Source organism: Larimichthys crocea, chromosome XIV (assembly GCF_000972845.2).
Source record: "Larimichthys crocea isolate SSNF chromosome XIV, L_crocea_2.0, whole genome shotgun sequence".
NCBI lineage: Eukaryota > Metazoa > Chordata > Actinopteri > Sciaenidae > Larimichthys > Larimichthys crocea.
Window position 1 is genome coordinate 13802462 of NC_040024.1, and position 27985 is coordinate 13830446.

Sequence of the window (27985 nt, forward strand, 5' to 3'; positions counted from 1 at the left end):
GCTAATAATCCAGTATATTAATAGGTGAGTAACGTAAATAAATGTTATTATAGGCCAGGCTTAAACTGACACATTTTAAAACATGATGTAATCATCATGTGGGTGCCTGCTCTGTTTGTCTCTCGTCCAAAGGTCCTTGGGCTGAAAAAGGTTAAAGACTGCTGGGTTAAAGCAGAAAAGACACGAGCCATCACCAGCTATCATCTTTTAATTATCTGCTGAGTTACAATCCTCCAAATGTACAACTCATGACATTTACAACAAACATTTAAGTTTATAGTATTTTACGCAGTTACTATGGATACATCTCCACTGGCATGTGTCTTTAAGAAGAGCACAAATCTGATAAATAACCATTCATACCTTTAAAAAAAAAGCGTGGGCCCAGACCAGGAAACACACCGTGGCATGTTAACAGAGTGTCGTACAGTGTCGGACATGCTGAGATGTGCACGTTAGCAGAAATCCCTTTGACTAGAAGAACCAGCTGTCACATGTGATGAGGGACCTGTCCTCTGGGGGGCGTGGTGCTGCTGTGGTGATGGTGGTGGTTGGGTGGGGTTGGGTCAAATACAGTGACTGTTGTGTGTCTGTGTTCAGTTACTAGTTCTCACATGATCCTAGGCTTCTCCACGCTGCCTTTTCCCCAAGCTGTGTATTCACAACACACACATACAAACTGTACACACACACACATACACACACAGGGAGGAATGGTGGCTCCCTCACAGAGCACAGCAAGGCCCGGTTCTGTCAGAGTGAATCTTGTTTCCGGGCTGCTGTACTTGTACATCTCTGAATTCTTCATCTCTCACACCTACTTTGACTTCAACTTGTTCTCGGCTGCTCTTCATAGTTTCCTCTACCACCTCTATCCATCCAAAAATATTAAAAAATAAACTTTTGTCGATATTTTCTTGAACTTTGTCCACAGTGTAAACGAGACTTTGATCTTGGGATGCAAAGTGTCCAACTATGATCGAGGAAAACTACAGTGCATCGACTGGGTGGATGTTAAATATGGAATCTTTAAACTAGAAGATGGAGAAAACGCTCAGGTGGCTGCAAAGTAACAAAACGTGATGAAAAAATATGATTCAGTTTGAGCCAGAAAGGTTGAAGTCAGTCAGTACCAAGAATGTGAAGTCAAAGATCTTGATTTGATGCGTTTGTGTTGACGAAATCACGTTTCTGTTACTTTGGACCCACCTGACCGTTTCTGAAGATTTTTGACTATGTGGTGGCTTAATATTCCTAAAAATCTTTCTGTCAGCGACTGAAATGTCCAATTTCAGACGGAAGACCTTCATACGCAGCATGGCGGTCCTGGATCAGGGCTAAGAGAGCTCGTGCAGAGGTTATTTCCCCCTAATTGCACTCGGTGTTGGAGCTGAACTGGACTCACAAACGTAGACCTGACTACAGCGCTGCTCTCCACTGGGTTCGCTTCACCTGGTTCTCTCTCAGTGACGGGTGGAGGCTTGTGGAGCCTCTTAACTTTCACTGCACACATGTTGGAGGTGGGTGGGGAGGGGGAATGTGTTTGGACAACCGTGGAATAAAAAAAAAAAATCAGATAAAATCTATCGATCCAAGTCCTCATGAAGAAGAAGAGTGCAAAACTAAAGTGGAGGTGTCAGTGGAGGAGGGCAGGCTGCACTTTGGAGTATGCAAGCGGTAAAATGAACACGGTCACACCTTCAACAGGACTAAAACATGCACAGTTTCTAGTCAATTTATACTCGAGCTACATGGGACACGACTGGGCACATCATGGATGGCTGCTTTTCTTAAAAATGAAAGAAAAATCACGACAGGAAGAAGAGGGTGTTTTTGTTTTTTTTTTGTTCTTTTGTGCACATTTTTCACTGGTGGGTTACCGGCGGATGGTATCACAGCTATGGTCGTAAAAGAGTGTCGTCTCTTATCTATTGCGTTAGGCTGTCTATGGCGCCTCGGCTCCTGTGGAGCTTACTTGTAGCAGAAGATGCATGCACAAGTAGAGGTGGGGACCGGGGTTAGACTGATGGAGCGTCGACGGGGTGTCCGTCTGAAAGCTTGAAGTGAACCTGCCTCCCCCTGCCTTAAGGACCTGCTAACCCACCTAAATAAATCTCATATTATGGCTTTCACAGGAGAGTTTGGTGTCCCACACAAGTCTAAAAACAGTTTCAGAGGCTTCCCCACCCTAACAAGTCTTCGATATGGGCCAGTTCTTCTAATCCAAACGATCAATTAATTAGAAAATGCTCAGATTTTATGATTTGTAAAGAAGTGCACCGTTTGGCGTTCTGAATCCACATCAGTCTAACCCTGGTGGAGGTGGGTGGGGTAGAGGGTCGGAGGGGGAGGGGACGTGACGTATGTCTGGCTGGCAGTTAACGCGACATGGTACCTTGGCACATGACGATGGGGCACGGGGAGAGCAGTCATGAGGTGTTATCGGGTGGACAGGCAGGCATTTGGGTGGGTGTGGATTTGGGTGTTGGTGTGGGTGGGGTTGGACACAGTCATTTAGCTCTGGGCAGTTAATCGCTGCTCTGTGAGCGACGCCTGGTGCGATACCGTTTTGTTTTCATGAGCCCTCAGCTTGGACACCACGTCGATGAAGGCCAGGCTCTGGACTTCTTTGTGGAGAGGCTCTGCAGACAGAGGAGAGGAAAGGTCGCGCGTGAACGCCGGAGCAGAACAAACCTCTGAGTTCTGAATCAGTTCACTTGTTCGGAAGTCTCACCTGAGCCCATGACAGCGCAGATGAGGATCATAGAGTTGTACTTGATCTCCGGTGCGCTCCTCTCATCTGACAGCAGCTTGTGGAGCACCGACACCAGGCTGGCTCCGACAAAGTCTTTCTCAGCCGCAACTGAAAGCCAGAAAAACAGTCAGTGAGCGACCACGGCAGCTTTACTTTGGGGAGATGATAAATAATTCAGGTCAGCTTCCATCCTCAGAACAACAGGAAGGAGTCAAACTGTCTTCAGCTGTCTGCAGACAGTTTGGATCAGAGCTTTTCTTTCTTTCTCATTAAGAAGATCGTTAAGGATCAGCACTGACAGAATCAACATTTCTGTCTTGGAAAATTCTGAATTCTGGATGTGGATTGATCTGTTCTCGCTCTTACCCAAATCCAGCCCTGCTATGAGACCCAGAGCCACCAGCGCTTCATTCTGCATAATCATATGCTCACTGGTTGCCATGGTAACTAAGTGCTTGACGCCTCCTCCTTGGATGACCGTTCGGACGACCTCCTGAAATCCACAAACAGAAAAATCACTTTCGCAATCCAGCTCTGAGACGTTCTCTGTACACTGGATTCATCAGAACAAATATGAAGTGTGTGTGTGTGTGTGTGTGTGTGTCTCACCTTGGACTTGCTGTGTCGAATGAGGGCCGACAGGAGCCTGTTGGACTCGCCCATAACTCCCGCGTGATCTTTGGCTTCACACCACTCTACTAGCCTCTCCACCAGTTTCCCATTGGTTCCCAGCTGGTCTGCAGCTTCAGCTGTGCACACACACACACACACACACACACACACACACACACACACAGGATTATCATCAAAATCCAGTAAAGCTTCGTTTATTTGCAGATAATTTGGACCAAAATATATCCAGTATGATTTGGTTCAGTCGTGGTGTGAGAGATATTCTGACATTTAAAAAATGAAATCTTGTTATTAATACACACATGATAAGTGATGTGTCTTTTGGACATGATGATGCTGCAGTGGAAACCTGATGCGGTGCCACCTCTGGTTCACTCGCAGTTCTTCACAGATCTCAGATGAAAGTTTCCAAGTTTGTGTTCAGCAGCAGTCGGCTGAAGCACATTTTTAATCACTTGGATTCTGAAGACTTTCTGTATATGGAACCATCTGTCCAGTGTCAGGACGCGAGCAGCAGTTACCATGTTTGTCTTTATGACTCAGGATTGAGCCTCTTGTAGTCGGAGGCTGCTGAAAAGCTCTTGATTATCATACCGAAGCTGAACAGAGCCGAGGGGGGGGAGAAGTTATGATTGCTGCCAACTGTGCTTGGAATATCTTTCACAGAACTTCAGACTTAATCAAGCAGAGTAACGTGGCTGCTACATTCTGTCAGATCTAGAGTTGCACTGTACCCACAGTACCCACAGTATACACGGTACCCCGCGGTGCCAGATCGTAACGGTTCCTACTATACTAGAAATTCTACACGACAGCACTACCGTGGATTACTATACTACCGGTGCCAGTCTCCGCTACATAGCAGCCACCTCTACTCTCCTCCCGATTTCTCACTGCATGCTACTCCTTTGTAAACAAACCAACATGGCAACTACTGCAACCGAACTACACAGCTGCTGAATGATTGGCTGTTTGCCTGTTACAGGTGACGTCCGGGGATATGATAGGCTGTTTCCCCACGCTGTGTCCGCCCGTCTGTTAGCTGATTGGCTGTTCGTGTGTTTCTGCCGACAAGAACAAACTCCATGAAGACAGCTCCACTTCCATAGAAACTCGCTTCAGAACAAACAACAAGCTAAAGTTCTGTCTCATCCAGACGCACACACGGCTTACAGTCACAAACACGAGACAACACACTCACCATGGCAGAAGCACCGGGCCGAGCGCCGTCACTGGCTCCACTAATTTTGCTGCTTGCTAATTTTGCTATATTTTCAACTTGTTTCAGTCTAATTCTTACTTCAGCAGTATTATGTTTATCATGCACCAAACTAAATTATAAGTAAATAATAAGTATTTATAACTTGTACAAATACATTGCAGTTCATAAAAATAATAATAAAAAAAGGCTGCAGTATCGCGATAATACCAGGAACCGTGATACTTTGTCTGGTATAGTATCGTGGTTACTCATCTTGGTATCGTGACAGCTCTAGTCAGATGTGTTCAGGAGAGAAGTGTGTACCTTGTGTATCGATGAGCATCCGTAACGTTCCCAGCAGCTTGAACTGGACTGGAGGCATCTCTGACTGCAGAAACTTCAACACCACATCAGCTACTCCAGCTGACAGCATCTTGGATTTGTTCACCACTGGAGAGAGAAAACAAGTGGACAACAAAACATCAGCTTCATTCTTCAAACACGTCTCACAGCTGTGATTCAAAGTTTTCTGGATTCTCTCGGACTCTGGCAGGTCACACTGTTGGAGAATCGTCATCAAGTGGCTTCCTTTCAATGACAGTAATTATGAGGTACATCTAGATTAATAATATTCAACTAAGCCAAACGTTTTAAACTGTTTTTAGGGTCGCCACACATTCCTAAACATCAAATTCAAGGACTTTCCAGGCCCTGTGCATTCAAAATTAAGGACCCAACACAGCATAGTTTGAAACTGTGACACAGTTTTTAGAATGAGAAGCAGCAGAAATAACTTCAAGTTCTATTCGTAGACAAAATATATAAATTCAAGCACTTTTAATGACCAATGACTATTTTCCAAACCAAGGATTCTGTGCTGGTCGATCAGCTCACACATGAAAAAGTCTGATGTAGTTCTGCAAACACTGCAGACGATTTGAATGACTCTTCATTTAGGAAACGTTTCAATGTTTATGGTTTGTGTAAATCTTTTCTCTGGTTTGTCTTTTTAAAGACTGAAATGAGTTTTATCGAGGTGAACCTAAAAAACACTGAGTGTATGTGTGATGAGCATGAATCTGTTTGAGCACACTTTCCTCTAACCCCCTAACCCCACCAGGCACGTCTGTCACGTCACGGCTGCGATGCTGTTTTCGTCCGTCCTGCATGTGACTTCAAACCCCACTGGGAGCGTTTCAGAAATGTTTAGCCTGTCAGACTTTTTGGTCATTTTCTTTTGCTTATGTTCTAAACATATTTCTACAGTTTGCATTTTGACCGGATTCTCTATGCTGTTTCTGTGTCTGGCTTTCTGTCCGCTCGAGGTGCTCTGTGCAAAATTACGCTGCTCGTGGCGTAATAAACTAGAACAGCCATGTAACGTGGAGCCGAGCGGAGGCCCGCTTCTGAACCAGACTGCAGTGGAGTCGGTGGTTTGATACAGTGACTAGAATGGTCGCGTATCACTGCGGTGCTGGGTGGAATCTGAGGGTTAGTCTAACGGATGTAGCGCCTCACCAGGTATGGCCAGGTTCCGCAGGGCGCTCAGCGCTGCGTGCTGAACAGTGACGTTGCCTTCCTCAACATGCCGATCCAGCAGCTCCAGAAGCTTCTGTACGATACCAGTGTCCACCATGTGGATACAGTTCCCATCTACACACAGAAACATACAACAGGAGATATGTTGGTCACTTCTGTAAATCCAGCCTCTTTAGGTTTATTTTGGTCACAACACGACAACAGAAATCTGGATAAACTGTATTTTCTCTGCTCACTCCTGCAGTGTCCCACTTTCCTAACAGGGATGATGAATGTTTAGGTCGGTAACTTTCCTCTGGGAACTCGTCTCATCACAGCGTCAAGAAAAACTTACCGTTGCGAGCAAAATTAGCGATGGCCAGAGCTCCGGCGAGCTGCAGCTGATGGTTATGAGATGGAACCCAGGACAGGACCCTCTGGAAGACGCTGCCCTTCCCTCCCTCAAACAGCTTCTGCATGGACTCATCTACACAACAGAAGACAAACAGGTTACTGTACAATACTACTGAAAGCAGCTCAATGCATAACCTCACAGACTGATCATTGTGTGTTGGAGTGTAGCAGTTCCACTGAGGACAGGGGGGGCATTTAATCGTTATGTTTTTGTTACCATAGAATGAGACTTATATATCTACAGACTAGGGCTGCAACGATTCCTCGAGTACCTCGAGTAACTCGATTCCAAAAAATATTGAGGAATTTCCTCTGCCTCGAAGCCTCGTTTAACTGAATTTGAAGCTCACGTTTCTCACAGATTCTTTTTAGTATGACACAACGTGCTTACGTTACAGGCTATGCGTCCCCTGCAAAGCAGAAGAAGACTGAAGCATGCTTTTGGTGATGTGTGGACAGTAGGGCTGGACGATTAATCGAATTTTAAACACGACTTCGACTTTGGCTTCTCACGATCATGAAAACACTGTAAAACTGAGGACCCTCTTTACAATGCCGCTCCATATCCCACCAGCTCCCGGCGTCAGCCAGAGATTACGGAGACGGTGACATTCATGCTGGCCAAGGACATGTACCCCATCAGCACCGTTAACAACAAAGGGCTCACTGATGAAGAATATGGACAGACTGCCATGCTGCCATCCCGCTAACACTTTAGCAGAGTTGCACTGCCTGCTTTGTATGATAAATGTTGCACTGAAGTTGAAAAAGATATCTCCACTGCCACTACAAGGAACAGTCTGAGTGCACGTACACTGGAAATTTATTTTTATTTATTGTTTTTTTAAAATTGCTATTATTTTTATCATTATATATATATATATATATATATATATATATATATATATATATATATATATACATACACACAAACACTTTTTTTTTTAAATCAATTAATCGTGATTTCAATATCAGTCAAAATAATCGTGATAATGCTGGACCATTATCACGATTATTTTGACTGATATTGAAATCACGATAGTGGACCAGGACCGAAAACAGCCAAAACAGCAAAAATGAACAAATGCAGCAAAGCGAAAGTAATAAGAATAAAAATTTTATACGATTACTCGATTAATCGATAGAATATTCGACAGAATACTCGATTACCAAAATATTTGTCAGCTGCTGCCCTACTACAGACACCATGTTGAACTGCCATGTTTCTACAGTAGCCAAGAATGGACAAACTATGGACTTTTGGATATTTTGCAGCCACCTTAGTTTCTCCTTCACACTAGAACAGAGCGAAATTTACACCATTACCATGACTAAATGCTACACACTGTTTCTTTAAACTTTATTAAGAATATTTCATAAACCAGGTTTACATCAATGTAGAAAAACCTTTAACTGCACAGCTCTGGACAGCTTCTAGCTGCTCCCAGCAGCAGGATCAGCTCCTTAAACTAACAACTGGGAGACAGACACAGTCAACACTTTGAAGAGTAGACTTAAGACTTTCCTTTTTGATAGAGCTTATAGTAAGTGCTGCATCGGCTCATCACTTAGTTATGCTGCTACAGGACTAGACTGCCGGGGGACTTCAAATGGTGTTGTCTGTGTGTGTCTGTGTGTGTATGTGATCTGTCATTATTGTTAACATATTTCCATTACAGTTTATAGTTACAGTACCGTTAGTTGCTGTCTCATTAGTTATCTATCTAATTGAATTGAACTGCATAAAGTTGGTGGTTTGGTCGGGTTCTGGTGGTCGGGTGGGTGCAGGTCTTTAAAAACTCTGACACATGCATTACTATTAAACGGCTATCCCTCATTTGTTCTAACAGTCTGATGGACTGTTATTGTTAACAAAATGAACACTTGTAACAGTGCTGGATTATCTCATGATGGTGGATACTTGCATAGGCAATATAAAAACATGACATGAAATGTAAGAGTGGAACAATTGGAATAAGATTCTACAGTAAAGGGATTTTTTTTCGTGCCCGTCCACAGTGAAGCTGATCTATGATTGGCTGAGGTTCAACATGTAGTCCTCCATCTTTCTTGGCCGTGTTAAATGGCACACTTTGTTCTGTGGCTGCACACAACTGCAGATGAGAAAAGAAAGAAGGCTGCCAACCATCTTCTAATTGATTTTGAGCCCTAATGGAAGACTTTGACGAATCATCTGCTAATCGCTCACTGGACGAAACACTCACAAAAAAAGAGCATGAAGCTGTGGTAGAACTGCTCTCAGGGAGCTCAGTATATTTAGAACACATAATGTTCACGTCTTTTCTGCAGCAATAAAATATTTACATAAATGTCTGAATTATTAACATTCCACTCAAACGCTGGACAGAAAACTGTGTGCCACTGTGTGTGTGTGTGTCTTATTTTCTGTCCATAACTGACTTCAGTTCAGAGATAATCTTCTCCACTGACGAACACTTGGCTGCAGGATCTGTGCAGTTTGAAGAAAGTATGAATTTTTAATTACTGTTACACAAGGTGCCTACACGAGTTCAGAGGGAATATGAATACTGGTGCCTGTGCACACAGTACACTCTGGAACTGGATTAATATGTGTTTTTATGGTGATAATAAAGCTAGTTATTAGGAGTTAACGCTGGCCTTGTGTAATGGAAAAGCCCTGAGGCGTTTACCTCCAAGCAGCAGGAGAACCATGAGGTCAGAGGCAGTCTTAAGCTGGGCGATGTCCTCCTCCCTCTCACCGTCCACAGTCTGAGCCACCACCTCCAGGAGACACTCCACCAAGCCCGCCTCCACCAGCTGCAGCTTTATCACATCTGGCAGGGGGAAGGAGAATGAGACGTTCAGAGAGGACTGGAACAATTGGTTAAGTCTGAACGCCACTGCTGCAATGCATCATATGATCATCACACATGGGACTGCACAACACAGCATGAAGCAGAATAATGGAACAGTGGTTAGTTATTTTAAAAGTCCAAGGTGTCAGATTTAGAGGGCTTCATTCACAGAATATGGCAGAAATGGAATATAATATTCGCTTCATTCACAGAATATGGCAGAAATGGAATATAATATTCAGAACAATGTTTTTTATTAGTGTATAATAAGCTGAAAATAATATATATATTTTTTTTATTACGGTGAGGTATGTCTCCTCATCGCTCCACATGATCTTATGTTTTCGTGTCTTCAGTGAAGTGGAAGTGGTGTACAAAAGTCTACCAAGTGTTTAAAATCAGCTGTCACTCTTCAGCTGTCTCTATCAAAAATAAAGCTTGAAAAAGGCCCAAAAAATCTATATATTAAAAAAATAAATAAATAGCTCAGCTCAACCTCGACTGTCCATCAATAAGAATCACTCAATCCAGGGGGCAGTGTGAGATTTAGTTGATAATACTTCTGTCCTTAGGGACACTATTTATAGTGCAGCGTTACTTTTACTTGAGTAAATAATTCAAATATTTCCAGTATGCTGATTTGTATGTGTGCTCTTGCTTGAAGGGAGACTGAAGCTGTTTCATTAGAAACCAAATGAAATGTTTAGATTGTAGTGACTTGTTCAACATGAGGTCTGTAATGATCTGCAATCTAACCAAAAACCTTATGCGCTTAGATTAATGTTATTAAGTAACAAGTAGTGTTCTACACCACACCAAAGCTCTGTGTTCTTGTGAAATGCTACATTAGTAGAAGTACAGAAGACAGAGATGTGGAGTTCATCAAAAACAGGAGGCCTGACACTGATCACTGTGGATACATTTATCTGCATTTGGGCACTTAAACTGAAACAATCAAACAAACTCCAACTTTTAAAATTGAACCAGGACCCAAATTAGAAATCAACAGTGGAATAGATGACAGGTAGGTCTATCAAACCATCTAGGTGACAGCAACAATTCTGATAATTAATCAATTGTTTTTAGACTCTTCCTAAATCAAAAACGGCTAAATTCATTGGAATTAACTCATCAAAAGTGAATACTGTCGGTTTTTGTTGTGTCTTTTATGATGAAGTGAAGTAAAGTGAATATCTTTGGGTTTTGGAATGTTTGCTGGATAAAACGAGGCTATTTTATAGTGACTCAGCAAAGTTACAATTCTATATGAGTACAAGAACATTTCATTTTTCATTTAAAACCACTTTGATGAAAGAACAATACAGTGAATTCCTCAAAAAAAAAGTGTCAAGTGTCTTATCACCATACTTATTACCTTTTCACAGAGAAAGTGTTGTTGTGTCCCTACAAATGTAATGAACAATGTGCAGTGTGATGAGAGAGAGAGAGAGAGAGAGAGAGAGAGAGAGAGAGAGAGAGAGAGAGAGAGAGAGAGAGATGTCTCTAGAGCAGAGTTAAGTAGGACGTTGTCCTGGAGACAATGTAGGAGCACCCAGTGTGCCTGGAATGGTGATAACAAGAAGCAGTAAGACACTCTCTGCTGTTAAAACACACAAACACACAGACACACACACGCTGACATGTTTGAAAAAGAGCAGCTGAGCAAATGCAGGAGCTGTCTGCCATGACTGTGCAGTTAGCAGCTAGCCTGGAAAGCATGACTCATGCTCACACAGAGGATAATTTACTACAGGAGGAGGACATGATTTTCATCTAAAGGCATGAGAGTGCACTGCAGTGCCTCACTACCTCTACTTGAATCCTGCCCTGTAATGGAAATTCAGATTTAGATTTTTAAAAAATTACCATTTTCTGCGAGTGGAGCCAGAACCTCAAAAATCATTTCCTTCTTCTCGTGCTCTGTCTGCTTCTGGAAAAGACGCACCAGCTCCTCTGCGATATTGGTGGAGGCAAACTGCTCTTTGCTGGACTCTGAAAATAAAAGAGGAGTGCGACAGGAGTGTCACGAAAGAGAAGAAATCCTCTCCTCAACATGGACATCTTATGTACATTCCATTTAGGTTAATGACTACTTTTACTGCGTATGAGCACAAGCCCTGCAGGGGGAACAGTGAATCATGTTTTATTTCAACATCTGAGTGAAAGCAACGTTTGCAGTCAGAACTTGAATTTAAAAAATTGTTTACGAGCCAAGGACAGAGTTTTGTTGAAGAAGAAGCACACCATTTAGTATCTAAGCCGTCTGTTGATGCAGCATTAAATGTACACTGAATGTCACACAGATGTAGTTTGGAATGTTACGTTTATTCAGTCTTCATTAAAAACCTCTTCTACCACACTGACCATGGTGAGCTGATTCTGACAGACCAAAAAAATGAAAGTGATCTAAATGAAACATTAATGATACCGTCTGACCATTTTGGAATAGCTGGTAGGATTGTTAGCTTGACTAAACAGGTATTTAGGTATACTCACCAAGCTCAGCCAAATTCCCAAAGGCAATTAGACACATTTCTGTCAGGGCTGTGTTGTGGGAATGGATGCCTAGCAGCTTCACCAGAGTGGGAATCACACCCATATTGATGAGCTGGGCTTGTAAGGAATCTGCAAGAAAACAAAGACACAGAAAGATGGGCAGTCAATATGTTATTCTAAACATGATGTGGAGTTGAGGAGATGAACAGACAAACATGTATGACATTTGATTTTGACACAGAAGCTGATTGGCTAAACTTGAGAACACTTTTGAAAGAAGAAATGACTCAATTCAAAATAATTAACAACCAACAAAACAAACCTCTGTTCAATTTAGTACACTAAGTGATTCTGTAGAGCCTTCATGCCTGGTCACACCAAAAAGTAGCACAGCTAAATTAATCTGGCGAGCTGACCCGGAGATTTTCCCTCTGCTGTTCTATTTACTCCACCCCAGCATTCTCCATCATTACACAGCAGATAACAGACTTGCTAACTAGTAAACTAAAGCTTACTGTAGTTTGGTTCGGTCTTAACTGTAAACTACAGTTACTGAACTACAGTAAACTAAAGCTTACTGTAGTTCAGTGCTGCCTTAACTGATTTGAATTCAAGGGAATTGAGAGCCGGATGGAGGAAGCTGTAGCTGTTCAGATGCATGTCACAAGTAAACTTTAGTTTACTGCAGTTCTTTACTACAGCTGATCTGAAGGCACGATGGGTAAACTCTCAGCCCAGGTAGAAAAAAAGTGAGTACTAAAGTACTTATTACAGGAAAATATATTTTGTCCCCACAAGCGTAATAACAGCGATTCTATTGAAATGAACGGAGATCACTAGATATTTTAAAATGCTGGTGTGACCAAGCCTTTCCTTAGTCTATGATGGTATGACCCAATGAGGCTAATGTTAGCAAAAATAAGATTTTGTTGTGAAACTAATGTCACTAAACCAGTTTAGACTCTTCTGTACTTGTGCTACTCTTACACTATATTTAAACTTTATCATTGTTAAATGCCATTTGTGACCATGACGGCCATTGTATTCCAGAAGTTACATATGCTCACTTTAAACTGTCTCAACAAAAATCCCTTCCAGTGTCAGTTATATTTGGATTAAATACAAACATAGCTACAAAACACAACAAGGTTAAGTCAATTACAACTATAATTAAATGGTGAATTAGTACTTAATGCAGGTTTCACATACAAAACTGCATTTAATAGTATTTCACCCACAGCCTGGTGTCAAGGCCTGCTCTATGACAGTAGGGTGAGAAGCAGTAAATTCTACATTTCACATTCCCAAAACCTGAAGATGTGATGGATGTGTGGATTCATTTGCCATTTGATGGCAAGAGGTGGTAGAGCTATTACACCCAGCTGGAGAGCAAAAAGAAAGAAAGCACTTGGAATTACTCAAAAACCAGAGAATGAGCCAATGATGGAGGAAGACAAGAGTGGGTAGATGAGCAGAACAGAAGAGAGAAGGAAAAAAGTCTGTTACAAGCCTGAAGATCCCAAAGAAAGAACTCAAAAAGATCTTTCCAGATCCTTCTTGAATGTAGAGCACCAGGACAGACTAAACCCCTTAAGCCATGGAAAAGCAAGTAATACAAAAAGCCAATGAAACAGATGCTACAAGATGTTTAAACATCAATATGTCATGACATAAATTCAACTTTTTACACCATGTGCCACAATAAAACAGAGAATGGGAAATTTAATGGACAGCTTGATGACACAAACAGTAGGGGGTGCTGGTCTTCCATTTTTTGGGGGGAAAAGCAGGTCAAAGAGACAAGCCACATTATTTCTAGTATTTTTCTATTGAACTGTTGGGTTACACAAACAAACTTGATGGAGTAGACCACAAATATACAGGGGTGAACGCAAGAAGCAAGCACATTCCTCCAACATGTAAGAGAGTTACTGACAACAGTGGCTCCAAGCAATGACTATTAATATTAATCATTGTATTTCCAGATGTTATATTATCACCATTTAACTTGTAAGAGATCAGATCAGATACTGTGTTAGCAGATCATGGTTGGTACTGTAAATAACAGAATGCCATGGTTGTCACAGATAAAAATATACTTGTCTTTTTCTTTGAAATGATGGAGTTGTTTCATTGTTAGTAAGTGGGAAGTTGTATCAACAACATTAGCTAGATATGAAGAGTCAGCGAGATGCTGAAAGCTGCTGAAAGCTGCAGAAAGCCACAAAAACTCATCCATTCCAAGAGCCAAACCTCCCATCATCCCACCAAACAGACAAAACCATCGTCCAGTGCCAAAAGACTCCTTGGCAGGAGGTCTGAGTCTGTCAGATCACATACTTTCTGCTCTCAACAAGCGTAGTTATCACAAAGAGACAAACTGAAGCATAGACCAGAGAGAAAGAGCTATGAAGGGACACAGTGGAGGGTATATTCACCTGTCTCACCAAGTGAGGCAAGCAGCACAGATACATTATGAAGATAGAGACATGGAAGAGAAAGCATACCATATGTAAACTGGACCGAACAGCAAGATAAGCTGCAATCTTTGAGGACGGGAACAAAATCGGAGTAACATTACATCATCTGTCAATTTAGTCTTGAAAATCTATACAAAGCTAACAAGGCTAACTTTTTTACTGCATCGTTGGATAAATAATTCCTGCACCCTAAAGGAATAGTTCAACCATTTTGGGAAATAAGCATCTTCAGTTTAAAAGAAGATGAGAGGATTTGATAACATTCTCATGTCTGAATACAGAACCAAGATGTGGTTAACCTAGCTTAGCATAAAGACTGGAGGCAGGAGGAAACAGCTCGCCTGACACTGTTCAAAGTTGAAATGATAACACTTCTAAAGCTCGTTTAGTCTGTACATGAGTCTACATGCTAGAAGCTCTTTAAGGCTGTATGTGGGCACAGTGTTGGTTGTTTAGTAGGTAATATTTACTGCCACCTTAGTTTGGTGTGTGAGCATGCTAACATTTTACAAATAAGCACTAAACACAAAGTACAGCCCAGGCTGACGAGAAGAATGGCATTTGTTTTGCAGAACCAAAGTGGTGCACAAACAGAGATTTTGATCTGATCATGGCAGTAGATGAAAAGTTACCACGGTTATTACAAATCATCTTGGATGAAAACATAAATCTGTGTGCCAAATGTCACAACAAATCATCAACAGTGACACAAACGACATGGTGGAGCTATTGGAGAGTGGACCCTGAATGTCTGTCCAACAATTTTGTGCCAATCATCTTGCAAATTTTGGTGGGACTACATAAAACATCACTCATTCGAATTCATCTGGGGTCCATGAATGTTCGTACAGAACTTTCATGGCAATCCATATAATAGTTGTTGAAATATGCCACAGACCGGCATCACTATCTCCAGAGCCATGACACTAGTATGGCCACAAAGCAAGGAGGGGAACTAGTTAATGAATACGCTCTACCTGCTGAGTCTATTAACAATGCAAACTTACAAGGAAGAGGGAGGGTACTGCCTCTATGAAAGCTGACTCTCAGCAAATATTAATATCTGCAGATTACCTCAGAGGTGATGTTGGAAAAGCAACAGAGAGCATGGTAGAAGGATCAGGAGAAAGGTCAGTCCAAGAAAGAAAAGCATAGAATCTTCTGGTTCAGTTCAACCCTACTGTCTTATGACATGAAAACATAAAGTGACATCGTCTGTGTATAAGAAAGAGAACATCCGCTGATTAGTTGAGATTAGTTAACAGGTGTTGTTCTTGGGGGAAGATGGTCATTACCATTATCATTGCTATAGTTCATCAGCATGCCACAAAAGACAGTCAAGAGCTTCTCATTTTCCGGCTCAGTATTTTGGTAGAGGGATTTAATGTGTTCAGCTACTATCTGAGCCCCTCCTGCCAGGTCAACTGCACTCCTGCCCTCATCTGCAAAACAAAGAGGCCAGGACACAAATCAACCACAAACCAAAGAAAGAAACGTAAAGAAAAGAAAAATAACCACAACCTGAAAAATACATATAAAAGCAATGTTAATAAGCAGTACAAAACATACAAATCAATGCAAACTAAGGCTCTAAAACAGTCACAATGCTGAATAAAATAAGTATCAAGGAAATAATTATGACCACAACGATATGACAAAGTGAATCCAAGTTTGGGTCCTGTGTGCGATGAATATGTAAAAATCCATCTGATCAAGGCTTTTTATTATTCAAACCCACACAAAAACTCAATTAGATTTCTTTGTCACAATTGATGTTGGTGGCCATAATTCATCCCTTTTCTTATGCAGTTTCTTTATGCATAGTATGTATGGCAACAGAATAAAGCTAAAGCTCTCCCTGCACACAAAATACATTTATTTTATGCAGCGAAGAATTGAAACTCAACACAATCAATAACACCAAAATCAAAAAGACTGCATTCTTAAAAGAAAAAAAACAGAAACTTGAATAAACAGACTACTGACAATGGATTGGCATAATCAAGCCTTTGTGCGCTGTGTCCATTTCAAGATCATACTCCTTTGAAGACCAGTGCACTTTACCTTTGACAAACAATAAATGCACATTAATGGTGACTGTCTCTCTGGGAGGGCTTTGTCTAGTAGAATAGCTGCCAAAGGAAGCGTTACATGAGTCAGCCTTCTCAGTATCAGTGTGTCTGCTACTTTCATTTAGTCGTGGCAGCATGCCATGTCTGAACTCACAGCACCACGCCAGTGCCATGTGCATATTATTTCCTGTTTCTGTTCACATGAAGCTGCTGTTGAAGCTGACTCAACAATGTATTCCATGTAAAGGCAGGGCTAGGACTTTATTGTGAAACAGGAATAACCAAATGTGCTGGCTTTAAAGGGTTAGAATTCAGCTATGGCTAGTCCTCATCTACGACAAAGATATTACCCTAGGTGCTGCCTGCAAGTTATTATATGCATGACATATAATAACTCAATTCCACTGCATGGTTTGGCTAAGTTTGATACGACTTGCTTGGAATCGTTTTCAGCTGGAGGTTCCAAGTGAGCTGAGCCAATGCAAAAAAGGTGGAGTGAAAACACTGCACACCACTGAGCCTGGGTAGTTATCTCTAAAGGCTCATATAATTACACTCTGGCTGTCATAACAACAGGGCCCCGTCCATCAGCTGATATTGTCTCACTCTAGATAATTTAGTATCTGTATATATTGGCCAATTAGTCACAAATAAATTTACCTAAATACCAAATATATATATTTTTAGTATGTTAAGTGTTGACAATCAGTCAGTTGCATTATTGAAATCTTCTTGTGATAAAAACCTTGGTAGAGTTGATAATACCCTTCTGTGTGAGGATGCTGGTGATGGAGGCATCAGTAATGGAAGGGTTATGATCGTGTCCCTTGGGATGTCTTATGCGGGGTTCTGTGGGAATGTGGGGTGGGCCATTGATACAAACCATCCAGTTCTTTTATAACCTAAGGAAGATTTGGGTTCCCTTTCTATGAAGGTCAAGCAGTCAGGTGGTTGATGTACTGCAACAGACAGAATTTCTACATGTCCAGTTTGCTGATATTTATAACCTGTGAACTCCAAAGTACTGGGACACTGAATGTGAAACGGCTGCGATGAATGTTGATTGTTTACGTGGGGTAAGAAACAAACTGATTCCCTAAGTGAAGCAGTTCAAGTATCTTGGGTTCCTGTTCTTGAGTGAGGATAAGATGGAGTATGAGATTGACAGCTGGATCTGTGCAGCGTTGGCAGTAATCCAGGTATGTTACTGGTACTGGTACTGGACCATGATGGTGAAGTGAGCTGAGCATAAAGGTGAAGGTCTCGATTTGCATCACTTATAGTCATTTGGTTGCATTCGACTTGAGATAATTACACAATCAAAAAACAATTCCCTATTTATACTATTCATTGTGTCAAAACTCTTAACCAAAGACATGCAAAAGAATTCTCTGAGGCAGATCGGGGAGGCAGTGGGATGCAGTCAGGAAGAAGCTAGGATGGCAGGCTTTTCACCCATCTTGGTGAAGAGGCAGAAACACTCGACGATTTCGATTGACATGTCGGACAATACGTTTTTTAAGGCATCCTGAACCCACAAGGAGAAGTGCTGTGCCTTCACATTGACGGGTCACTTGGGGTGGTTCAGGTATCTGATTATAGCCTTACCCTCTATAATAAAGACATAAAACTGGAAAGTAATGACTGAAAACACTAAAAACTATCCTGTACAGACAGCAGCAGTACAGCTGAACTAGTTTCAGAAGATCCCGTTTGAGCTATTTTATGAAAGCAATGTCTCCCATATTACAGTGTTTCTTGAAGGTAGTGAGCAGCTGCTTCTCTACACTCTCCCAGTGCGTCGATCAGAAAACCATGCCAGCTTACTGAGACCCCCCTCCACTCAAACAAATGTCACATCCCAGCAGATTCCACAGATGCCCAGCTTTTCAACAAGAGAAGAAACTATGCACCAGAACTGACAGCTGTGATTAAAGCTTCTAAAGCTCGCTGCAAAATCAGGCTTAAACTCTGCTGCTCCTCCCTGAGGTCAATACCCAAATACTCCACTGGTACACTCACTGTAGTGTAGCATTTTCAAACACAATCATTTTATTGTCAGATCAACTGTGGTATCTTAGATTTTAGTTGGCATATCACTCACAAATGAGTTGATGTGCAACTTGGTTTTGTTATCACTTAGTTGAGTTCAAGGTTGTATATAGCCCCTTCCTTTAAACCCACAATAACCAAGTGCCTGTGCATTAAGAAATATATGAATATAGGCGTTCCATCAGCCATGTCCAATTATATTGTTACTTCGTTCATATATGTAATATGAAGCTTTTCAGCTGTTTAGGAGTGTACTTGAAGGTTTTACAACAGGAGCTCATTATGTGTAACACATGTTGACATGCACTGTTGGAAATATTTGATCTTAACAGTTACCGGGTGTAAGTTCAAATTAAACACACTGAAATGTAAGCATGGATATCAAGTCATTCTAATTTGTTAGGTCGCTGTCTATATGTGTAGCTATTGTAAGGTTGCAAAATTCCGGGAAAGTTTGAAACTTTCCATGGGAATTAACAGGAATTTAAGGGAATAATCAGGAATAAACAGGAATAAGGAGACATTGGCCCCTGATGGGGAACTTAAATATAGCTGGGGAAAATATATTGTAGCATAATCTTTGACTAAAACAACCAGATTTCAGATACACTTGAATATCTGTTATTCCTGCTTACTGCGGGGCTATTGAGGCCACACCCCCTACCTGCACAGATAATTTCTGAACCTGGACCATACTTTGGAAATTTCTGGAAATTTACCGGACACTTTTCACCCCTTTGTAACCCTAAGCTATTGCATGTTGTAATAGTCAATGTGTTAATTGTGTGCAAGTGATGTTGACTTGCATTGCATTATAAAGTCTGTATGTATATTTTCATAGAGACAGTAATATAGCAGTTAATATGGTGCCAAGTAAACAAACAATTAGTCTCGATGTCAGCGGAAGTTCAACTCAAGTGTTCCCAGTACCCAACAGACTGCAAGGCAGCAAATCTAGTGCCCTCTATGCTAATGCAGTATTTCCCTGCAGGCAAAGCTATAACCCTGTTAAAAGTTTGTGTAACTGAAACACATGGTTAAACATCAAAGCTTTGTCTACCATAGCCAAAAAAGCTGCATCATTTTTATGACTTGTTTTCCATTAGCCCTGCGATGGTGATGACAAGGCTCATGAGGGATTCAGTGTTCCCTAAGAAAAGCAAACTCCTACTTACGGCTGTCATAACAGATGTTGCCAAGAGCTCGGCCAGTCTGCAGTAAAACCTCCTGGTCGGTGGAGTTTAACAGCTGAATTAGAGGAGGGATGAGGCCGGCTTCGACGCAGGGGCTCCGCATGAACTCTGAGGGAGGGACAGGTGTTGGATAATAGGTCAGTATAAAACTGTCAGAAGTTAAACTTGTTTAAGGAAGTTATACGTCTGTCTAACTGCCACATTTGCCACACAGCTTTAATGATAGTATCTGTAGTAAATAGAGGGACCTAGATGATGAAGACATGTGATTTAAGAAATTTTAAAACAGGCAAAAACATGATGACACACACAAACAAATATAATCCTGTCCATTCTTCTACAACAAAAAGATGAAAATGAATATGGAGAAGATCTGACATTGCTGTGACAAGTTTAACCCACCCTACCTCTGATCCTCCACTTAATGTTCAAGCAGCATTATCAACTTCAAACAATAAAGAACCTAAATGGCTACGATCAACTGAACTCTCTAAAACTGAATGTTCTCTATGTTGCTGTCATGTGTTTGTTGCTAATGACCTCTTCAGTGTGTTTACATGATATACTGAAGTTAGAATCTGAGGATCCATCTGTTGTCTGTCTGCAGCTCTGCAGTACCAATTAAAAGGTTGATCCACTGCCTGACAAATCTTTTAATTTTAAAGTTTGGTGAGGACATTAGATCACTGCATGTCAGAAGGGCGTGCCCATGAGCAGGGCACTGAACCTTAAAGCTGTATGTACTAGGAGGAGAAGCTACGAGTACCGTAATTGGTAAGTTAGGACTAAAGTCAGCATGTTTTTTTGGGGAGAGGTTTTCTTACCAGTGATCATAATAAGATTTTCGTTTGGACAATTTCATGTTGGATGGTCTGTGTTGCAGTAGGGATGGGACAGTATTCTGTGTTGTGGTGGTGATTTGTGCTCATTAGTCAAACATGTTTTTGCATTAAATCTTGCCCGATGCAGCTTTAAACAATCGTGTCAGTTCAGTTCTGTCAGACAGAAAGGGAGTTGTCTTTAGCCCAGCAGTCACTTGGCTGCTTGCAGACATTTCCGGAAGCAGTGACAGATAAATGCCAGCGGGTTGTTGCCAAGCCTGGCAAACTGCTGGGGAGTGATCATTAGCTGCAGTCTTGCAAGCTGCTAAAAACCCATTCATTATCCTAACCTTTTCTTGCCCCAAGTTCTATTCACGTCTGCTTTTTCCCCACTTTAAAAGCTTCTCCTGTGCTCACACAATGGTAAATCTCTGACACTGCAGTTATGCAAGGCTGGAGTCCTCACACCATAGCTCACAGCCTTACAGCCACTGACAGCTTAGCTCTGAAATGCCAACAAGGGCTAAAGTGGCCCGTCAATCAAACGTATTTCAGTTTGAATCAAATTCAAATATTTTAATTCACAGACACGCCTAACAAGGCTGCTCCACTTCTCCACCAAATAATGTATTCATGAGGAAAAACACATCTAAACAAAAAAGGAGGAGAGCAAGAGGAAGTGTAAAAATGGAATACTGACGAATGGAGGAACAGAAAGTCAGGATGTTCCTGGGTGGATGGACTTGGAAACCGAACCTCACCATTTTTGGCCACCTCAGCTATGATGTTGGCTACTTTAGGGGTGCAGGAAGACTGGGGGCTAAGCAGGGTGGGGAGCAGAGGAAGGACGCCCATTTCCTGGATCTTCATACTGGCCTCAGTGTCTGCAGGAGAAGAAGAGAACACGTTTGAATCACTTTGTTCTAATCCCATTATTATTATGTCACTTTTGAGAAGCACAAGATGCCTGCATCATACATAGTATCACTTTCTGACTGAAGGCTGTTGCTGGTTGGAACTTTAGTGATCACTAAATTCTGTGAAATAAATTAATTTTTCTGTGTAAATAAATGGATTTAACAGACTCACTCTTACATACATACATACGTTCCACATATTCATAATTTAGAGCATTAAAATGAGGGCAGCTGTTGCTTGGAGGTAGTCCACTAATCAGAAGATCGGCGGTTCGATCCCCTCCAGTCTGCATGTCAAAGTGTCCTTGGGCAAGATACTGAACCCCAAATTGCTCCTGAAGGCTGTGCCATAGGTGTGTGAATGTGTGTGAATGAGTGAATGAGATATGTATTGTAAAAGCGCTTTAAGTAGAATGGCGCTATATAAGTACAGTCCATTTACCATTTACCAAATGCTGAAGAGTTGACTGTATACACTGTGAGAACAGTGTAGGTTTATTGCATGGCACGCTGTGAGATGGTTCAAATGAAATGGCGCAGATAGCTGCAGTCACACACAAACATTTGTGACAATGGAACACTCCAGAGCACGGGGCAGAGACAATTAAGAAAATAGACGCCTCACTGAAGAGTTCCTTCCTGTGTCTGTGTCACAGCATCAGATTGTGAGTGAGTCTTTCTCTCAGAGAAACTAAAGTAAATACTGGACTCGTGTTTCAGAAATTCAGAAAATTTACTTTGTTGGAGATCTGTCTCTGTCTCAGCAGCAAAACACTTGTAAAATCCAATACAAGATATGTCGTCTCTCTGGTGCTGAATCATCACTCAGTTCCGTTAAACATACTGTAAATATATCATATTTATCGCCACTGGTTTCACCAAAGAGGAATTCTAAAGACATAACTAAAATGTACTTTGTATAGAGTCTCTGGTTCAACACAATCTGTTTCCATCATCCACACTTCCAAACGAGGTTTGGAGATCGGGTTCGAGGAGACCACGCCCACTTAGGAGACAGGAAGTCTAACTGTAATTACAGATCTGATGTGAGTGCATTTTAATGTGTCGTCTTCTTTAGCCTCGTTCTCTCAAGAGAAGGTTCTCAGAGTTTTAGAAAAATTCAAATTAAATAAAAATATCACATACACATTAAAAATACACATTCACATAAATCAGCATAATTATTTAAAAAATCTGTCTAGTCGCAAAAATATAATTTACACATCCTTGATGATGTGAGTCAACACTACATGCCATCCTACACGTTATTGTAGTGACAGATAAATAACATTATCCTGTATGTAGAGTGGGTCCATGCTGCATCTCTGTCAAATGGTGAAGACCTCTGATTCTAGAGCCACCATTTTAGAATATCTGCTTTCATGTGGAACAGCCACAGCATGTACAGGGTCTGTCCAAAGACGAACACCAGGATTCAACATGATATATCACAATGAATGACTATTAGACTGAACAAAACAATCAGACAAGGACAGATCTGTTATTCAGTCAGCTGGGGAGGATCTGCGCACTCAACTGTGCGATGTCGTTACTCAGCTGTCTGACACACTCTTGGCCACAAAAGTGGCTCGAGGCCAGCACGAGCATCCACTGCTGACCATGGTCCAGTTACAATACACATGCATATACAGGTTTGGAGTAGATGCTTTTATTTTCATGAGCCATACAGAAAATATTAGAGGAATGTTTGTAGGTTCAGAGTAAGCAGCCTGTCAGAGAGACTTTTATGGAAAACTTAGAAAAGGACTCGCAGCACACACTGGGTGTAAATCACACTGTACTCACTGTTGTTGGCAAGTGCTTTCAGCAGGCAGTCCAGGCAGCTCTCCACACTGTCCGTGGCGCTGTCTGTAGACGCTAGCTTCAGCTTCTCCAGGGCTTCACTTAGGTTGTCTGAAAAAACAAAAACATTTCATGAACGTTTAAAAGGGGTTTTTGTTGAGGGAGATGAAGGCGATTCGCAAAGAGGCATGAGAAATCAGTCGAAGGCCAGCGAAGGTATGCAAAGCCAAACCAAACCCATGGAAGGTTCCTCAGTTATACCAAAAAATATTCCATAAAAAAAACAACAGCACTATGTTCTGTAGCTCCGTGATAGACTGTGTGCTGGGACAGGTTCCAACCTCCTGCAAACCACAGCACAATAAAGTGGTTAAGAGATTAGGTGGAATATCTTGTGACATCTGACAACAGTCATTCAGGACTGTGTTTGATACTGATGTATAGTAAACTGCCACCAGCCACAAATAATAAACATCACCTTTAATCTACTCTATTGTACACATATCTATATAGTCACATTTCGTTTCCTCTCTACTCACTGACCTCTTCACCTTCACTCTGCTAACGGCCCCGATGGATGGTGAATGACAGAGAGGAGATAAATACATGCTGGATTACAGCGACATCTTTTTATATCTACATCTTACATATTACATCTTTATTTCTGCTGTGAAGTTGGACATTTGGACATGGGGACTTATGGAGACTGACTCACTTCTGGAGCCAGCCTCAAGTGGACGTTTGAGGAACTGCAGATTTTTGGCACTTTCACATTGGCTCAAGTAGTAATAAAGATACTGTATCATCACATATAATAAGATATCACCTGATTTCCAGAATTCAACATTTCTATTACATTTTTTCAAAAACAAAATATCTTTCTAAGTGAGAAAAATGTAACAAATCTGCATTCTTTTTGATTTCTTATTTATTTATTTTTTTAAGGCTTCTTAATCTGTATTAGACGATGACAGCCTAAGAGACAGAGGTAAGGAGGCAGAGGGAGGGGATGACATGACAAACCCAGGCCTCTGCGGTAAGGACTCTGCTGCTTACTAACCATTCCCAGATAAGTTAAGGTTAAATAATAATAAGAAAACCTAATCAGAGTCATTAGTTATGAACAATATTAGAAAAAGGATAGGAGCAGATGTAACCCCTGCTTAAACAGACAGTGTCACCATGAATAGCTTCGTGTGCAGAGATGCTACCTGCTGAAACCTCTGGAGGCCGCTGGGAGGAAGCAGACGCAGCATCAGGACCAAAATAAAGTAGCTAAATGTACAACACTCTGTTCTTCTGTCTTCTGTTCTTAATGGTGTGTCACTGTTGACTGGTACGCTGCTGCAGTTCTGCACAGAGCGCTGCACACAGTCCACTGGCAAACACACAGCTCCCCACTGACATATGCCACTGCTCTGGTAACAGCATGTCTAATAAACAACACATGCTGCTCTATTGAAATGCAGCCTGTCACTTGGTACAGTCAAAGTTCACATCCTGATAAATAACGCTCACTTATGCTTGGGGGTAATGCGTGCAGCATCACCATCTAGTTGGAAGGTTACGGAGACGTGTGCTAATATCCTGTTGTGGGCGTCTCACTTGTGAATATATTTTAAAAAAACAGTGTAGACAGAGTGATTAACAAAGCCTGTGAAATCATTTGGGAATCAGCTGGGGAATTTGTATTCTGACACATGCTACCCACCCACTGATCACTTCCAATGGGTGCCCTCTGGGAGGCGTTTCATGGTGCCTCTGGCAAAAAGAATCCGTCCTTCAGTTCCAGCGCGACTGAATGTTTCAGCACGAGATCGTACCGCCTTGATGCCGCTTCATTTTTTTTTTTAGACTTTTGGTTGCTTCCACTGATGGAGAGCAGCACATAAAATATTAGGCTAATACAGCCTCATTCTGCATGTTGTTTTGAATGTCTTACACTTCATACGTGTTGGGCAGCTCTAAGCTCAAGTGTTAATGCATCGCGGGAGTGTGACTCTCGAGAGGTGCTTTGTGACTCACTCCTGCCAGATGTAGAAAAGGTGTAAATGCATCAGTCTCTCCATGACTCACACATCATCTTTCAGAGATCTGTGGAAGCAGGCTTCACATCTCTGTTATAACAGTGGCTAGCTGTTTTAGTACAGCATTCAGATGACCTCTGATCAGCTGAAGACGTGTGCAAGACAAATGACATGACATGCCCTTTTTATGCCGGTTGAAAGCCAACAGCATGCCAGTAAGCAACACAGCATTCCACTGATGACACATCAGCCTCTCAGCAAGTCAAATGATGGAGCTAACGAGCTAACTTCTTGTCAACAGTTAATAAAATGAAGGACAGGTGAGCTGGTTGGAGTTGAGAGTCGACTTTATGGAGCAGCTCTCCTCCTGTGAGTGTTTTTCTTTCTTCCTTCTTCTCCTTCCTCCATCACGAGGACTCGGAGTTATCAATCTGCTGCGCTGGCAGCCATGTTCACGGCAGGAACCAAATCAATGACATCCATCACATGATATGACAAACTCTTAGATTCCTGCTCTTCTTATTAATCAGTAAAGGAAACAGATGGCACGGTGTCTGCTCCCTCATGACATCATACAGGTAGTGGCTGTGTGTTCAATGAGCGTTTGGACTCTGGGTTCTTCTCGGAAACAAGCTGAAACAGAGACATCTTCACTGGATGTGGACTTTCCTTCTTTCTTCTTTCGCCTCCATACATATCGTTTACAGTTTTCTACAGTGACTTTAGCTGTCGTGTATTCTCTGCCACCGTCCCTGGTCAGCTCTCAACTGTACATCAACACAAACGTATGACATACATGTGAAAAAGATATCTGAGCAGCATTTAACTGGTGGCTGGTCCTAACGTTGTGTCCTGACTATCAGTAAAGACGTTCAGCATGACAACACAGGATGTGACAACTAATGTAGAGAGAGAGGGAACAGAGGAGAGCAGCGGTTGAAGTTACTTAACCAGTAAAACTCTCCTTACATTAGCCACAGAGTCAGGAGCCCATTGACAGTATAAGTCGTGGACAGTGTATGCGTGACATCACCCACAGGTTTCTGAAGAGCTTGGCTTGGCTGTAGCTACTGTTTAAATCATCCTTCTGGTTTGGTTTCCATGTCGGTAAAGATCTTTGAATTATTTTTTGGTTTCTTCGTCATGTAATTGGCTGTTACAGCCAATTACTGAGCATGCATTGAATCCTCAGTGAAACCTGATCTGGACCCGCTCGTCAGGTTTGGTCCAGTCACGTACTCTGATTACTCCAGAGGCTTTTGCTGTATGATTTATTGATTATCAATAGAGGGAAGAAAAATCATTTGAAACTCGCAGGATGGTTAATAAGAGTGAGAATCTTCTCTCTGCGCCCACAAAGCAGGTAACGATAGTTTGCATGAGGATTGCAGTGACCTGGTTGTTGCTGCACAACCCACACATCCATCCATCCATCCATCCATCCATCCCCCCCTCCACGGTTACATCAAATGACAGCTTGAGTGATCCGGCCTGGGGGTTAGACCTCGAGAAACACCTCATAAACTGTCGGAGGTTCCTCTTGATGCTTTTCATTGCCTCATATGGGCACAAATGCGACGGCTGGAGATGGAGACGTGTGTTTTAATTTGCGTTAGATGACCACTACAGTAGTCACAGGCCTGTGCTCAAACACTCAGTAATCAGTGTGTGTGTGTGTGTGTGTCCGTGTGTGTGTCCACCATCAATAACCAAGCAGGAGCAGTAACATTATTGAGAGCAGTGCAGTATAAACAGCAACACAAAGTGGGCTGCTGGATCCTTATTGCATAACAGCTGTGGAGATGGAGGAGTGCCATGTACACCATCAACAGCACTGCCATTTTCAAAGGGGGGGGACGTGCATTCGCTGAGCAGCTGGGGACCTTCGAGTCCCGGCTCAGTTCCATCGAAAGGCATCAGATGATATATTATAAAGCACGATCATAATAATAATAAAGCAAAGAGGCTAAATCACGAGCACGGAGAGCGGGGAGTGGATGGAGAGTCAGAGGAGCTACCCCACCCGACTACTGAGGCTGAGAGCGCGCGCACGCACGCGCGTGTACACAGCATTTAGCCACAGTCAGCTTTAAAAAAAAAAAAAAAACACTAACTAACGTTACCGTCAGGATAACAACACACAGCTGCGGAGGTGAAGTGTCGCGGTGGCTTCAGTGCACACTAAATGACGCCGTACGTGGCTGCCCGCGAGCGTTTTCGTTAAAAACACACATTTCGCGGGGTTAACGTTAAACGGTAAAAAAAATAAAAATAAAAAATAAACACTTCTCGTCGGCTAACTCGGGCTCAGAGTTAGCCGACGTTAGCCGGTCTTACTCACCCATCTCAGCAGGATGTCGCTACGGGGGAAATAAACCGGGGTGTTGAGCTCTCCAGGTCAGCTGTAAACCGAGTCGTACTAGCCGGAGGCCCCGCTCTCTCCACGCACACACACGCACACACACGCACGCACGGTTCGTCCCTTAAACCGCCTTAAACTGGCGAAGTGAAGCGGGTTGAGGTTAGCCAGCTAAGCTACACACTTTCTTTAGGTAGCGACAGCAGCCGCCGGGCCGGTCGGGCAGTCCCGCTCAGATGGATGCTGCTGTACAGCGGCCTGTACACCGGGTGGCTACCAGGGTTAACGCATCTGACTTCCTCTCATATCCGCACCAACAGTCAAGACCTGCTGGCTGGCTGGCGCTCCCCTGGACGACTGGCTCAGTCTGACATGCCACAGTCAAGTCAGCCACACAGGAGGAGGAG

At 42.2% G+C, this 27985-nt stretch overlaps 1 protein-coding gene across 2 annotated transcripts; it reads right to left on the reverse strand.

Annotated features, from left to right (window-relative positions):
• Positions 1–190: 190 nt before the first annotated feature.
• Positions 191–27985, reverse strand: rap1gds1 (RAP1, GTP-GDP dissociation stimulator 1). Of its 2 annotated transcripts, XM_010748131.3 has the most exons (15): positions 27561–27985; positions 23196–23303; positions 21234–21356; positions 19634–19759; positions 15630–15776; positions 11855–11983; positions 11225–11350; positions 9194–9337; positions 6463–6594; positions 6108–6242; positions 4914–5039; positions 3365–3504; positions 3122–3248; positions 2735–2863; positions 191–2642 (listed from the first exon to the last, which is right to left on the reverse strand). In XM_010748131.3, exons 1-15 carry the CDS (start codon positions 27562–27564, stop codon positions 2515–2517), a joined length of 1824 nt encoding a protein of 607 aa, XP_010746433.1. In that variant the 5' UTR covers positions 27565–27985; the 3' UTR covers positions 191–2514. The 2 variants fall into 2 exon arrangements, with proteins under 2 accessions (XP_010746433.1, XP_010746434.1); XM_010748132.3 differs by lacking the exon at positions 15630–15776 and having other exon boundaries at positions 27561–27984.